The sequence below is a fragment of the Pelophylax lessonae genome, assembly GCF_965119305.1.
Source record: "Pelophylax lessonae genome assembly, chromosome: 8".
NCBI lineage: Eukaryota > Metazoa > Chordata > Amphibia > Anura > Ranidae > Pelophylax > Pelophylax lessonae.
Window position 1 is genome coordinate 143,804,189 of NC_138775.1, and position 14,021 is coordinate 143,818,209.

Consider the following 14,021-nt stretch of genomic DNA (forward strand, 5'->3'; position numbering starts at 1 on the left):
TGTCCTTTTTTAGTTCATGACCTTTTGCTTTGAAATTAGTGATGTTTTGATTTGATATGACTTACTTTGCATTTCCTTTTTTTTTTTTTGGTCCTGGTTGTATTACACCGCTGGAACATTCACCATTTATACACGTGGGCTAAACAGGTGAACAAAACCACCCTGGATCAAAATTTTTCTTTTTTTTTTTTTTTTTTTTGTTTGTTTTTTTTTTTTGTTTTTTTTATTTTTTTAAATGCTGTTGGACATTTTCAACAATGTGTGCATTTATTTATTCTGATAGTGTGATGTAGGGTTCATGCATAGGCATTTTTCAGTGACTACATAGTGGTGATTAAGTCTTTTTACATATGAATAAAGACATTTTTTGAATTAAATATTGTACTTTTCTTATAAAACCACTTTATTAGTAATAATGGGAGAGTGATTTTTACTGATTATAATTGCTAGAGAAAGATTTGTATTTATTTTACACTTTACCTAAATCTAGTAATATCTGTGAAGCTAGCCATACACTCTATAATTGATTGATTGTACAACCTCTTTTTAAATGGAAAAAAAGTGTATGTATGTGTAAGTAACAGAAGGACCTACCTAAACAATCTACATACAATTTGCATTCAGTCAGGCAGGCCCTTGTACTACTAAAAATGTTGGTAAGTCTAAAATATATATTGTATAATCAGATCTGAATGTGTATGGTCCGCTTTATTGCTGCATAAATTACTTTTTTTGTATACTTTACATTTGTGTCATTGACTGCCTAGGGTTTGCTTTTTACTGGTGTTGAAATGGGACAATAATTAGTGCATGTGTGTAAGCCCTTGTTGGGAATGGTGCAGAGATTTCATTGCAAAAAAAGTTATTTTCTCTTTATTGATGGCCTTGTTGAAATGTTGGTCAGAGTATATACACAGTACAAATAGTTTTAAATTGTGTCAAAACCTGGCTTGTTTGTTCAAGTAAGGGTGTTGGAAATATCAGGTTTAGGGGCTAAGGGACGATTTTCCTGTTACTTTGGATAAACTTCCTGTTTTGTCTCTGGGACAGGATATGAGAGGAACTCTACCCAAAGAGACGAGAAAAAAAAATTGTGATTGCCTATCCAAAACTAAATACATTTTGGCTAGAGTTAGTGCCATATTCTGTGTGTGTGTGTGTGTGTGTGTGTGTGTGTAATAATTTTTTTTTTTTTTTTTTTTCATAAGTTCACTACTAAAGAACATTTTCAAATCCTCTAAATATGAATTATCAATATTTATAGAATATGTTCATATTACTGATATGCATCTGTGGTACCATGTACCTGTGTTTAAAAAGTATCCGGTTTTCTTTGTATTTCTTCCTTTGTGTGAAATACTTGGTGTTCCAGCCAGTCCCTCTGCATTTCTGTTTTGAACTGACCATGCTAGACATGAGAGCACATTCTTCCCAGTGTGGACAGATTTTGTTTTTTTGGGAGCACAACCTGCTTGTCCTTCAAAGGCCAAAGCATTTGCGGACAAGGCCCCCCGCTTACTCTTTGCCCCCTGCTGGCTGGCTTCTCTGCTGTCTCCACCACCACCTCTCTGTTCTCAGCAGCCCAACTTTTCAGGGCTTGGAGGTCGTGATTAGAACATAGAACAATTAAAAAAAAAAATAGGTATTTTTACAATTTTTATTTTTTTTTATATATACACAAATGTTTTGTCCTGCACTTTTATTTTAAACTGGGTTGATTTACAAGGTAAGGGTTCACATATACTTTAACACTTGCAGTCAGCAAATTGCAGCCTTCTAGCAAAAAAAAATATTATTTTTTTTACAGACTGTACTGTGAATTAGCAAGAGGTATCCGATTTACTAATTGACTAATAAATGACAACCACTTAAGCCCCGGAAGATTTTACCCCCTTCCTGACCAGGGCCTATTTTGCAATTCGGCACTGCGTGACTTTAACGGACATTTGCAAGGTCGTGCGACGCTGTACCCAAACGAATTTGACGTCCTTTTTTTTTTTTTTTTTTTTTTTTCCCCCACAAACGGAGCTTTCTTTTGGTGGTATTTGATCACCTGTGCGTCAATTTTGCAAAAATAACAATATTTTTAAAATTTTTTTTATATGAAATTCCCCCCAAAAAATGTAAAAATCTAAATTTTTTTAACATTTTAGGCCAATTTGTTTTCTGCTCCATATGTTTGGTAAAACAAATCGCAAAAAGCGTATTTTGATTGGTTTGCGCAAAAGTTATTGCGTTTACTAACTAAGGGAAAGATTTTTGTCTTTTTTTTTTTTTTTTTTTGCGACATTGCGGCGGACAGATCGGACCCTTGACTGACATTTTTGACACTTTTGGGGTTACCAGTGACATTGCTGCAGTAATCAGTGCTATACATATGCACGGTTACTGTAAAATGACACTGGTAGTGAAGGGGTTAACTTTTTTTGAGAGGGAGGGGTTGTGTGTCCCTAGAGGCGTGATTCTAACTGTGATTGGCTGTGGCTTGAGTTGTATGAACAGTGATCAACGGTCCTACATAGTAGAACCGTATGATCACCATTCCTACACAGGGGAGAATGACGGGCGGCTTGTTTACATCAGCCGCCTGCCTTTCTCCCTCTCCACCCGACGATCGCGAGTGACCGGTGGACATCGGGTCCGCCGTTCACATGTGCGGGGGGGTCCGTGACGCTCCCTAGACCCTCACAGGCTAGCGAAGTAGCCCTACGTCGCTCTGCCTGTGAGGGGCTGACTGCCGACGTAAATAGTCGTGCGGCAGTCGGCAAGTGGTTAAGATGGCCAAGCACCTTTATAGATTTGTGAACAAACATTTATACAAAGATTCTCAGTACAGTCGATGACTTAACTAATGTCGTTTTGAACATCAACATTTTTTTTTTTTTAAATTTTGATTTTGTAATGAATGGACTTTTCTGAACAAAAACCACATACGCTGTTACATTTATTTGAGAGAAAATTTGCATTCTGCTGCTTGAATTTTCTTGTCACTGTGGTTGAAAATAAATGTCGATTTTTCTCCCGACTAATTATTACAAACATTGTTAAAACCAAATATTTAGAAATAAATTCTACTAGCACATAGCCAACATTAGAGGGAAAAATCTTCCCCCTTTCTTTTGCCTATTAAGAGATGAAACCATCTAAATTAGTTTACACAGGTTGCCAAGTACTGTATACAGACAGTGGTTTTCTTTTCCATTAAAAGGTTGGGCATCCTCTGATTCATTTCATGAAATATTACACAAGTTTCTATGATGTATAAACTTTCAGATAAAAAGCTTTTAAATGAAATTTGAGCAAACTCTGCATGGGCTGGTATTCTTATAGCTACTAGGCCTAAGAAATCCATGTTTGAGCTCTCAGGAACAAACCAGAGTACAGGCTAGAATTCATTTCTGTTAAACTACCAGAATATGGTAGTCTGTATGTCTGGGAAATTCACATGCCTGTTATCAATCAGGCGTATAAATTCAGCCATTATCTGCATCTTTTCTTGCCCACCAGCTGTTTTTAAAATTAAAGTGGTTGTTAAAGCCATATACCACCCTGTCTGTCTAGTAATCTTGTGTGCTCCTGTGTCTGTTTTATTAATAAGCCACTCTTTACCAGTTTTCAGAGCGCCGATCATCGCTCACGTGACCTGCCAGCACTCTGCTCTCCCTGTCTTGACAGCTGCAGCGGGCGGGGCCAAGGTTTCTCTGCTGACGTCGGGAGGAGAGAGACGGCGGGTCATGTGACCAGCGATTGGCGCTCTGAAAACTGGTAAACGGCTTATTTTAAAAAAAAAAAAAAAAACAGACACAGGGGGCAAATAGAAATATTAAACAGACAGGATGGTATGAAACTTCAGCAGCAAGAGGGGAGGAGGCAGGCACTGACACAGGAGCAGACAGGCAGGGAGCGAGCGGGGGAGAGAGCACAGGAGAGCTGCAGATAACAGAGGCAAGTAAACTGACCAAGGTGTCAGGGCTCAGCAGCCATGGTATACCGTGGTCAGTTTACAGGGGGGAGGACATAGCCAGACAGGACCAGCCAGGTATTTTTGGTTATAGAAGGAACCAAATTACACAGCACAAGCACTGTGCTGTATAACATGCTTTAAGGAAACCGGATCCTAAAAAAAAAAAAAAAAAAAAATGTAAAAAAATTTCATTTTTCTGTAATATTGGGCGTATGCTATAGGCCCCCCAACCAGAGGGAGGAGGGGGAGGCGGACCTCCTTTTACAGATAGGATTGGCAGCAAGGATGGGAAATGTCATTTATAATGGGGGACTTTAATTATCCAGATATAGACTGGGCAGAAGGAACCGCGCATTCAGCCAAGGCTCGGCAGTTCCTAAATGTTTTGCAGGACAATTTCATGAGTCAGATGGTGAATGCACCGACAAACAATGCGGTACTTCACCTACTGATTACCAACAATACAGACCTGCTCACGGATATAGAAATACGGGGGAACTTGGGAAACAGTGACCATAGGTCAATTCGTTTCAGTATTAATTATAGTAATAGGAAACACAAGGGCAATATAAGAACACTGAATTTCAAAAGAGCCAATTTCCCAAAACTGCGCTCTCTGCTAGAAAATATCAAATGGGATAGAACCCTGGGAACAAAGAACACTGAGGAAAAATGGGAGTGCTTCAACTTAACAAAGGGATTGACCAGTGCATTCCAAAGGGAAATACATTTAAAACAGCAAAACTAAACCCTAGGTGGCTAAACTCCAACATAAAAATGCATATTAATGCTAAAGGAAAGGCCTTCAAAAAATACAAGACTGAGGGGTCATTGGCAGCATTCAAGCATTACAAAGAGTGTAATAAGAAATGTAAAGACGAAATCAGGGTGGCTAAAATAGAACACGAGAGACATATAGCGTAAGAGAGTAAAAAGAACCCCAAAAAATTATTTAAGTATATAAACAGTAAGACAGCGAGGCCAGAACACATGGGCCCCATAAAAGACGATAAGGGAGTTTTGGCCACAGAGGACAGGGAAAAGGCGGTAGTGTTAAATAATTTCTTCTCTTCAGTCTTCACAAAAGAATTGGGGGGGCTACACTAACCCAGCTTCTAAGGCCAAACTAAACAACACACCTCAGGAAATACCGCCATGGCTAACCGAAGATAGACTTAGAACTAAACTAGAGAAACTTAACATAAATAAATCACCGGGACCGGATGGCTTGCACCCGAGGGTTCTTAAGGAGCTCAGCCAGGTGATTGCCAGACCATTATTCTTGATCTTTAAGGATAGTTTACAGACGGGTATGGTGCCAGCTGATTGGAAAAATACCAACGTGGTACCAATATTTAAAAAGGGGCTGAGATAGATATCCAGGGTAACTATAGGCCGGTCAGCCTAACATCAGTATTCTGCAAGATTTTTGAGGGGATGTTAAGGGATCAGAAAACAATGAAAAATTGTTCTTGCCAAACCAATCTATTAACCTTCTATGATGAAGTGAGCTGCCACCTAGATAAAGGTAAGCCTGTGGATGTGGTGTATCTGGACTTTGAAAAGGCCTTTGCAAACCCTTACTGTTCAAATTAAGGAAGGTAGGTATGGACCATAAGGTGAGTACCTGGATAGAGAACTGGCTCCAGGGGAGGTTGCAAAGGGTGGTGATTAATGGGGAGTACTCAGATTGGGTGGGTGTGGAAAGTGGGGTCCCCCAGGGTTCTGTCCTGGGACCAATCCTGTTTAATTTATTCATAAATGATCTAGAGGAGGGGATATTGAGTAAAATCTCAGTATTTGCAGATGATACTAAACTAAGCATGCCAATATCTTCTGGGCAGGATGTGGAAACCTTACAAGCGGACCTGAACAAAATAATGGGGTGGGCAACTACATGGCAGATGAGGTTTAATGTTGAAAAATGTAAAGTAATGCACTTGGGTGCCAGAAACCAGAAAGCAAGCTACTCGTTAGGGGGGAACCTCTGGGTGAGTCTAGGATGGAAAAGGACCTGGGGGTACTGGTAGACAACGGGCTTGGCAGTGGCATGCAATGCCAAGCCGCTACAAGCAAAGCCAACAGAATACTGGGATGTATAAAAAAAGGAATTCACTCCAGAAATAAAGAGATTATTCTCCCATTCTACAAGACTCTGGTCCGGCCACATCTGGAGTATGCTGTCCAGTTCTGGGCACCGGTCCTCGGGAAGGATGTGCTGAAACTGGAGAAAGTCCAGAGAAGGGCAACAAAAATAATTAGGGGAGTGGGAGGACATCGGCTATGAGGAAAGACTACAAGCATTGAACATTCTCTGTGGAGAAGAGACAATTAAGGGGGGATATGATATCAATGTACAAATACTGTACTGGCAACCCTAGCATATGGAAAAACCTATTCATTGAAAGGGAATACAATAAGACACGTGGCCACTCACTAAAACTAGAGGAAAGGCGGTTTAACCCTAAAATACGCAGGGGGTTCTTCACTGTAAGAGCAGTAAGGATGTGGAATTCTCTTCCGCAAGCAGTCGTATCAGCAGGGAGCATTGATAGTTTCAAAAAATGATTAGATGGGCACCTTAAAGACCACAACATACAGGGGTATACAATGTACGGTTAACAGCAAACACACACACACATCATAGGTTGAACTGGATGGACTGATGTCTTTTTTCAAACTCACTAACTATGTAACTATAAAGCAGTGCTGAATCCAAGTTGTAGAAACTTTTATACCTGCTGATCTATTGAAACCATATCAGATTTTTTTGCATTTCACTCAGGACTTAGGGGAACATTTTAGAATAATGTACAGAAGAAAGCGAGAATCAAATTGGATGAATAAGCCAGTAACAACCAATCCTTTTTTATTCTGAACGACTGCCACGTCCATTTTTGTTTGTTCTGTATTCCAGCACTAAAACTAACCAAGTAGGACATATTGCAGGTGATAATACTAGTTTCTTCTAAACGTAATCCACGCAGCATGTGAAGTTCAGTACATTAGCAGGTGTGTGTAAAACAAGATTGGTGCATAGCTGAGGTTTCTACATAATTACACCTCCATTGTTAAAGTGATTTGTAAAGTCTCGTGTTTCTTTTAAATAACATTTTATACTTCCCTCCTCCTGAAGCGGTTTTGCACAAAGTGGCCTGGATCAGCCCCTTCTCGGGTCCCTCTTTGCTGCTCCTGGCCCCTCGCTCTTATTGAGTGCCTCCACAGCAAGCAGCTTGCTATGGGGGCACCCAAGCCAAGCTGCAGCACAATGTATCCATTCAGACACGGAGCTGCAGTTCGGCCCTGCCCCTCTCTCCTGATTGGTTAACTGACTTTGATAGCAGTTTGAGCCAATGGCAACGCTGCTGTATCTCAGCCAATCAGGAGGGTGAGACCTGGACGGCCAAGGGACTCATGGACATTGCTGGATAGAGAGGATAAGTATTAGAGGGTGCTCAGGCGGCTGCTACACACAGAAGGCTTTTTATCTTAAAGCATAGAATGTATTAAGATAAAAAATTATTCTGCCTTTACAACTCCTTTAACATCTAACAAAATTGTGGGTATTGCATAATGCAAAATGTGTAAGCTCTTTGTCTATTTGTATTTATGTAATCAAATGCTGTATACCAATGGTTTTTATTCACAGAGGAAGCAAAAGTTGGGGTCCCACTACTTTTTGGGCATTTATTAGATAAAATTCAACACTGTCCTTTTTTTCATGCCTTACTAGAGTGAGATTTCTTAGTGTATTCTTTAAATATTTACAATCATGTTCACAAGCAACCCTTCCAGTGTAAAAAATGTTTTTCTCCTTTTTTTTGTGATCAAAAATGTATTTCCCACAGGTTCGCCTGTGCATGGCACAAATAACCGTGTGCACCAGGCAACATCAAACAGTCTGTCATCCGTACTAGCAAAAAGCAATTTTGCGGTAAACCATAATTCCCTAATTGACAAAGATTTGAACAGGAAAGAATCGGTGAAAGAGATTTTGCAGGATATTTCTATACAAAGTAAGTGCATAAATTCTATGATTTGTGCTTGTTTTATCTTGTTTTATAGACTTTGATTAATGTGAAGTATAATTATATATATATATATATATATATATATAATGTCATTTAATTCAAAAGCAACGTAACCACGTTAACCCCGCCCACCGTACATTTACTGCGGCACTCTGCAGCTGCTGGGAAAAGCAACGTAGCCCTACGTCGCTCGCTCAGGAGACTGTAGGGGGGAGCCAGCGCGTGTGACCGGCGGCTCCGATGGCCACCAGCCACTCGCGATCTCCCGCAGCAGAGGGCGAAAGACAGACTGCTGATGTAAACACAGCCATCTGTCATTCTCTCTGAAGTGATTACAGAGGCTATGCGATCCTGCTATATAGGATCACATGTCTCTGTGGTTACTTCACTAGCCACGCCCCCTGACAGTTAGAATCACGTAAAGTTAACCCCTTCCCTGCCAGTGTAATTTTTACAGTAACAGTGCATATTTATAGCACGGATTACTGTAGTAATGTCACTGGTACCCCCAAAAGTGTCTAAAATGTCAGTTGGCCGCCATTACTAGTAAAAAAAAAAAAAAAAAACAATAAAAATGACATAAATCTTTCCCGTAGTTGGTAAACGCAATAACCTTTTGCGCAAACCAATCAAAATACGCTTATTGCGATTTTTTTTTTTTTTTTTTTTTTTTTAACAAAAATGTAGCAGAAAATTGGCCTAAACTGTTAAATCTAGATTTTTTTTTTTCTTTTTTTATGCGATCGCAACTGGGGGTGTCAACTTTTAATTGACACCCCCTATGTATTGCATATGGCAGTGTAAATTGCATGAGGTGCGGATGCGATGCGGGAACACGCTGCATATTCGCAGCGTTCCCGCATCGCACAAATGTGAACCGGCACTTAAGGTATTTGTATTGTATTTTCGGATGACAATTGTACTGATTTAAACAAAATTCGTAGCATCTGGTATAGTTTGAGTAAGATTTTTGTGCTTGTCCAATCGGATGAACTGTCGTGATTGGCTCTTGAAAGTTATGTACTAACGATCCCATTATCATACGACCACGTTAAAAGCAGTATTTCTCTTTTATTTATTGACGGACACAGCTCCTGATATTCATAACCATTGGGTTATACTGCCCCCTACAGGTGTAGGACACTAGGCAGAAAAGAATTCTGGCTACACCCATGGGCAGTCCCTGGGGGTTCTCTCTCTCTCTCTCCTCTCTCTCTCTCTCTCTCTGTCTCTGTCTCTGTCTCTGTCTCTCTCTCTCTCTCTCTCTCTCTCTCTCTCTCTCTGTCTCTGTCTCCTCTGTCTCTGTCTCTGTCTGGAGTCTCTCTCGAGTCTCTTGTGTCCTGGGTGGAGGTGGCTTGTGGACGAGTGGCTAGCAAAAAGCGAATCTGATTCGGCAGACGTGGGTCACCCTGCTGGTTCTGCAACCACGCACCTGGAATCCTCTGATAGTGAGGATGATTCCTCCACGTCTGCAACCGCGCATGAAAAGGCGCTGGTGGATGCACTGATTTGTATCTGTGCGTGAGACCCTGAAGATGGTGGCCTTTTTAGTGGCTATCACCTCTGTGCGCAGGGTGTCGGAACTGGCGGCGTTATCCTGTCATTCACCTTACCTGGTGATTCTCCCCCCCCCCCCCGTCAGTCGTTCCTTCCAAAGGTAGTCTCTAATTTTCATATGAATGAAGACATTGTGTTGCCTTCCCTGTGTCCCAAGCCTAAACATCTGAAGGAAATTGCCTTGCATGTGGTCCAGGCAATTAAGGTCTACCTGGCAGCTATGGAGGATTTCAGGAAGTCCTACTCTTTGTGCTCACAGATGGACCTCCAAAGGGTTGTCCGCTTCCTCTGCAACCGTTTCCAGATGGATCAGACAGACGGTGGTTCAGGCCTATTCAATCAGGGGTCAGGTTCCTCCTTTCCCTTTCAAGGCACACTCTACTAGGGCGCTTAGTGCCTCCTGGGCTTTCCGTCATTAAGCATCAGTGACGCAAGTTTGCAAGGCGGCCACCTGGTCACACTTTTTTACAACGTTTTAGAAAGTGGATGTGTTGGCATCTGTGTATGCTTCTTTTGGTTGTAAGGTTTTGCAAGCTGCTGTTTGAGGACCTGATCCTCTTTGAGGGTGTGTTGTTTTTTTACAGATGGGCTCCAGTTGTTTGGTTGAGCTCCTGTTGTCTGGTTGGCTAATATTTAGCCTTGGGAATTTATTTTTTTTTTGTTCCCACTCCTCATGTTTAACACTGCTTTGGCACATGCTAATGGTTATGAATATCAGGCGCTGTGTCCATCAATGAACGAAAGAGAAAATGGGAATTTTTTTTTTTTTTTTTACTTAAAATCCATTTCTCTGATGTTCATTGACAGACACAGCACCCCCCCCCCCCTGTGTAGTTATAATTCTCCTGACACTGCTTTTAACTAAACTGAGTGTCTATAGCAGAGAGAGGGAGTATACCCCCTGGGACTGCCCATGGGTGTAGCCAGAATTCTTTTCTGCCTTGTGTCCTACTCCTGTAGGGGGCAGTATAACCCAATGGTTATGAATATCAGGAGCTGTGTCCGTCAATGAACACCAGAGAAATAGATGATAGGATTTTTTACTTATTTTTTTCATCCGATTTTCGGATCGCGTGGGCAGGCCGTAGGCTGCATTTCTTTCCTGAAATCACAAGTTGCAAGAAAGAGAAATTCCATGAACCCCCCCCCCACCATTAATACACACAGTGCTGACAGAGAGAATCCCTCCTGCCGAGCAATTGTCTGCTCCCAGTGGGGGGGGGGGGGGAGGTTTATTCTCCGGGAGAAGACCGTGATTATTGCTAGCAATATTCGCAAGTGAATCCTGCAGGCTTGTTGTGCCCAAGTTGACCGATCAGCCTGCCCACACGCTGTTGGCCGGTTCAGTAGGTTCGAACTTTCTATGGCTGGTCTTGGTGACCATGCCTAGCAGCTTGAGGTCCTAATAATATTTTATAGTTAAAATGCTCAATGACACGATGTCTGAAAGTCCAACTGGTAAAATCAGTAAACGTCGCTCATTGACAGACGTAGTCCTCGTTGATTAATAACAACTCGGGTTATGCTGCCCTCTACAGGAGTAGGACTAGACAGGAAAGAAAACGTTCTGGCCACACCCTAGGGGCAGTCCCAGAGGGTATATCCTCTCACTTCCTGCTACAGCAAATCAGTTTTTTTCTGTCTAGTTAGGAGTAAGGACCTAGATACCTTGCTGGGATCTTCGGTCCTGGCAGGATTTTTTTCTTAGAAGATTTTTAGACAGCTTGTTTTCTCCAGTGTTCCTGTGAGATCTTCAAGCAAGAAAGCTGGAACTGGGCGACGGGCTGGATGTTGAGATCCAGTGGTCACCCCAGTTCAGCCTACGAGCGCGTGCAGGCCATAGCTCCGCGCTGGGTCGGCCGCGACATAGTCCCACTGGACGGGGACTGACCCTGCGAGTTAAACGTCTCGCTGAAACGCCAATGACCATGAGTCACGGCGTCCGTATTGGTCGACAGCCCTCCCACCCTGGTGGAGAGGGGTACTGTCAGGAGTTGGCGCCCGCCTGGTTCCGGTATGGTGAGTAGTATGTTCCCCCTTTTCCCCCTGACGGGTTTGTGGTGAACGCGGGCCCCTCTCTGAAATGGTAAGGATGGGTCTCCCCTCTATCATATAACATGTCACAGATCCCCCTATTTGAGTGTGATTTTTGTGAACAAGTAACCAGGAGGCTTGGTTTGGGAGCTGACAATCTAATGTCATTTCAAAACTGTAAAGATGACTGAAGTCAGTGGCAGTACTAGAATATTACTGTGGTAGCATAAGGTATCCTACCTGTCAGAGGTGTTCACAGGGCGATGTCTATGCATGTATAACTGCAGTCCAGATCGCATTCCTCCAGCAAGGGCAGGCACGGACCGCATGCGGCTCACCAGAGTCCGGTACCGCCGGCCAGGCTGATCACCATCCAGGGTGAAGTTTGGGGGGCCGATGCACTCCCACAGGCCGCTAGGCCGAATACAGCATCCCGCAGGCCGCTGCTAAGCCGCCGCTATCCTAACAGGCCTCGGCCATTTTCTTGCAGAACACACGAGGCCGCCATATTGGCGTAGCCTCGTGTCTCCAACATGGGGGCGGCCATGTTTGAGGTGACCAAACACCTCGTGGAGCCAGGGGGAGGCGCCGGTAGGCGGGTTAAGGGGCGGAGCCGCCTCCTTTACCCAGGAAATAGGGCCAAAGACTTCCTGTCTGTAACAGGACAGCACTGAGCAAGCTGATAATTTCTGTGCATCAGGGATGAGCCTTGGGGTCTCTCTCGCTCTCCGTGGGGTCCAAAAAGGCAGGTAACACTGAGGGGCGCTGTTGCGACTGGGGGACACAAAAAAAAAAAAAAAAAGTTTTTTACTTTGTCATTTTTTGTCGCTGGCAAGTGTCTTGTACAATCATTGACCCTGCCACATAGGTATCCCCACCTGATCCCCTCAAGGTGGCCGCAGGACCCTCCAGTACCCCACTTGTTTTTAATGCATTATCAGCAGTTTTGGAGTCTTTGGTATCCCGGGTGGAGGTGGCCTGTCAGGGACGGGGGTCAAGAAGCGACCCCCACCTACCCCTATTTTTTATCTGATACTTCAGATACGGATTCGGAGCTGGTCAATGCAGCTGCAGGTCCCTCTTATGGGGCTGTTGTCTCAGGTAATGTCTCCTCAGCAGTGAGGAGAACGTTTCTGCCTCCGCCATAGCACAAGAGTGGTGGATGCACTAGTTGTGTCCGTTCGGGAAACCTTTGGTCTTGAGGTTATACCGGCAGAGGTAGCGGAGACTGAAATTCCTTTTTGGTACTTGTTAGCCTACCAAAAGGGCGAAGGATTTTCCTTTACCCAAATTTATTTCCTAACGCATGGCTAGGCGCTATCCGTTTGAGGAATCCCTCTTTAAAGGATAGACGGTACCACCTGCTGTCTTGCCACAGACTGTTAGGTTAAAGAGGACCTCGTAGCCAACGAGGACCTTCCCTTTCTGCTCATAAGGAGTTGTTTGTTCCGCAAGGGCGGGCGATGAGGCGAAACGCTCCAAAGCCCCTTTAGAGGGGTTTCAAAGGGTGCTGGTCGCCTAAACAAAAAGTCTGGCTCAGCCAAGCCTGAAAAATACAGCCTGATGCACCCCTACCCATCTCTGGAGTGGGGGGACGTCTTCACCGGTTTCCGGATCCATGGCTTGCCGGAACCCCAGACTAAGGGGTTCGCGAGGTCATACGGTCAGGATACAGGATCGAGTTTCGATCACTTCCACCGGTGCGATTCTTCCCTTCTAACATTGAACGGTTTCAGGGGTTCTATTCGAACCTGTTCACAATGCCCAGGAAAGAGGGCAAGGTGCGTCCAATTTCTGGACTTGGGGAAAAATAGAGTCCATCCGAACAGTGGTGGCCTCCCTGCATCAGGGGTATTCCTGGCGTCCATAGACATTTAGGATGCCTATCTTTATATCCCCATCATCGCAGGACATCAGCGTTTTTCTTCGCTTTCCCACATCCCTGGTTCCCACCAGGAGACTGAACTATCTGGGCCTAAGGTTGGATACATCCTGGGCAAGAGGTTTTCTCCTTGCGGAGAAACTCCAGAAGGTTCAGTCAACGATTCGGATGTTGCTGTCCGTCAATTGGCTCGGACGGATGGTGGCCTTCTTAGAGGCAGTACCGTATACCCAGTCTCATACCCGAATTCTCCTGAAAGAGATTCTTTTCTTATGGAATCAGAATTCCGATTTCCTGGACAATCGGATCCGGTTGGGCGAGCGACCCGCGATCTTCTAGCGGACGCAGCAGAAACGCTGATCGCCCCATGGGGGCAGTATCAGCTACGGCATGCCTTCCATCCTCTCAAGTTACTGCAGGAACTTCTTCGCAGGATAGAGGTGGAGGGAATTCCAGTTATTCTGGAAATTCCGGACTGACCTCGTCGAGCCTGGTACGCCGACTTGGTGAGGCTAGTCGCGGACGCTTCTTGGAGACTTCCTCTCAGGGAGGA

At 43.7% G+C, this 14,021-nt stretch overlaps 1 protein-coding gene across 1 annotated transcript in view; it reads left to right on the plus strand.

The window, feature by feature from the left end:
- Nucleotides 1-14,021, plus strand: part of SCYL3 (SCY1 like pseudokinase 3) — a 93,527-nt gene that overhangs the window by 57,818 nt on the left and 21,688 nt on the right. The window contains exon 10 of the mRNA XM_082265120.1: nucleotides 7,813-7,980. Within this exon, the coding sequence (XP_082121246.1) occupies nucleotides 7,813-7,980 (168 nt within the window). The remainder of the gene's footprint in view (nucleotides 1-7,812; nucleotides 7,981-14,021) is intronic.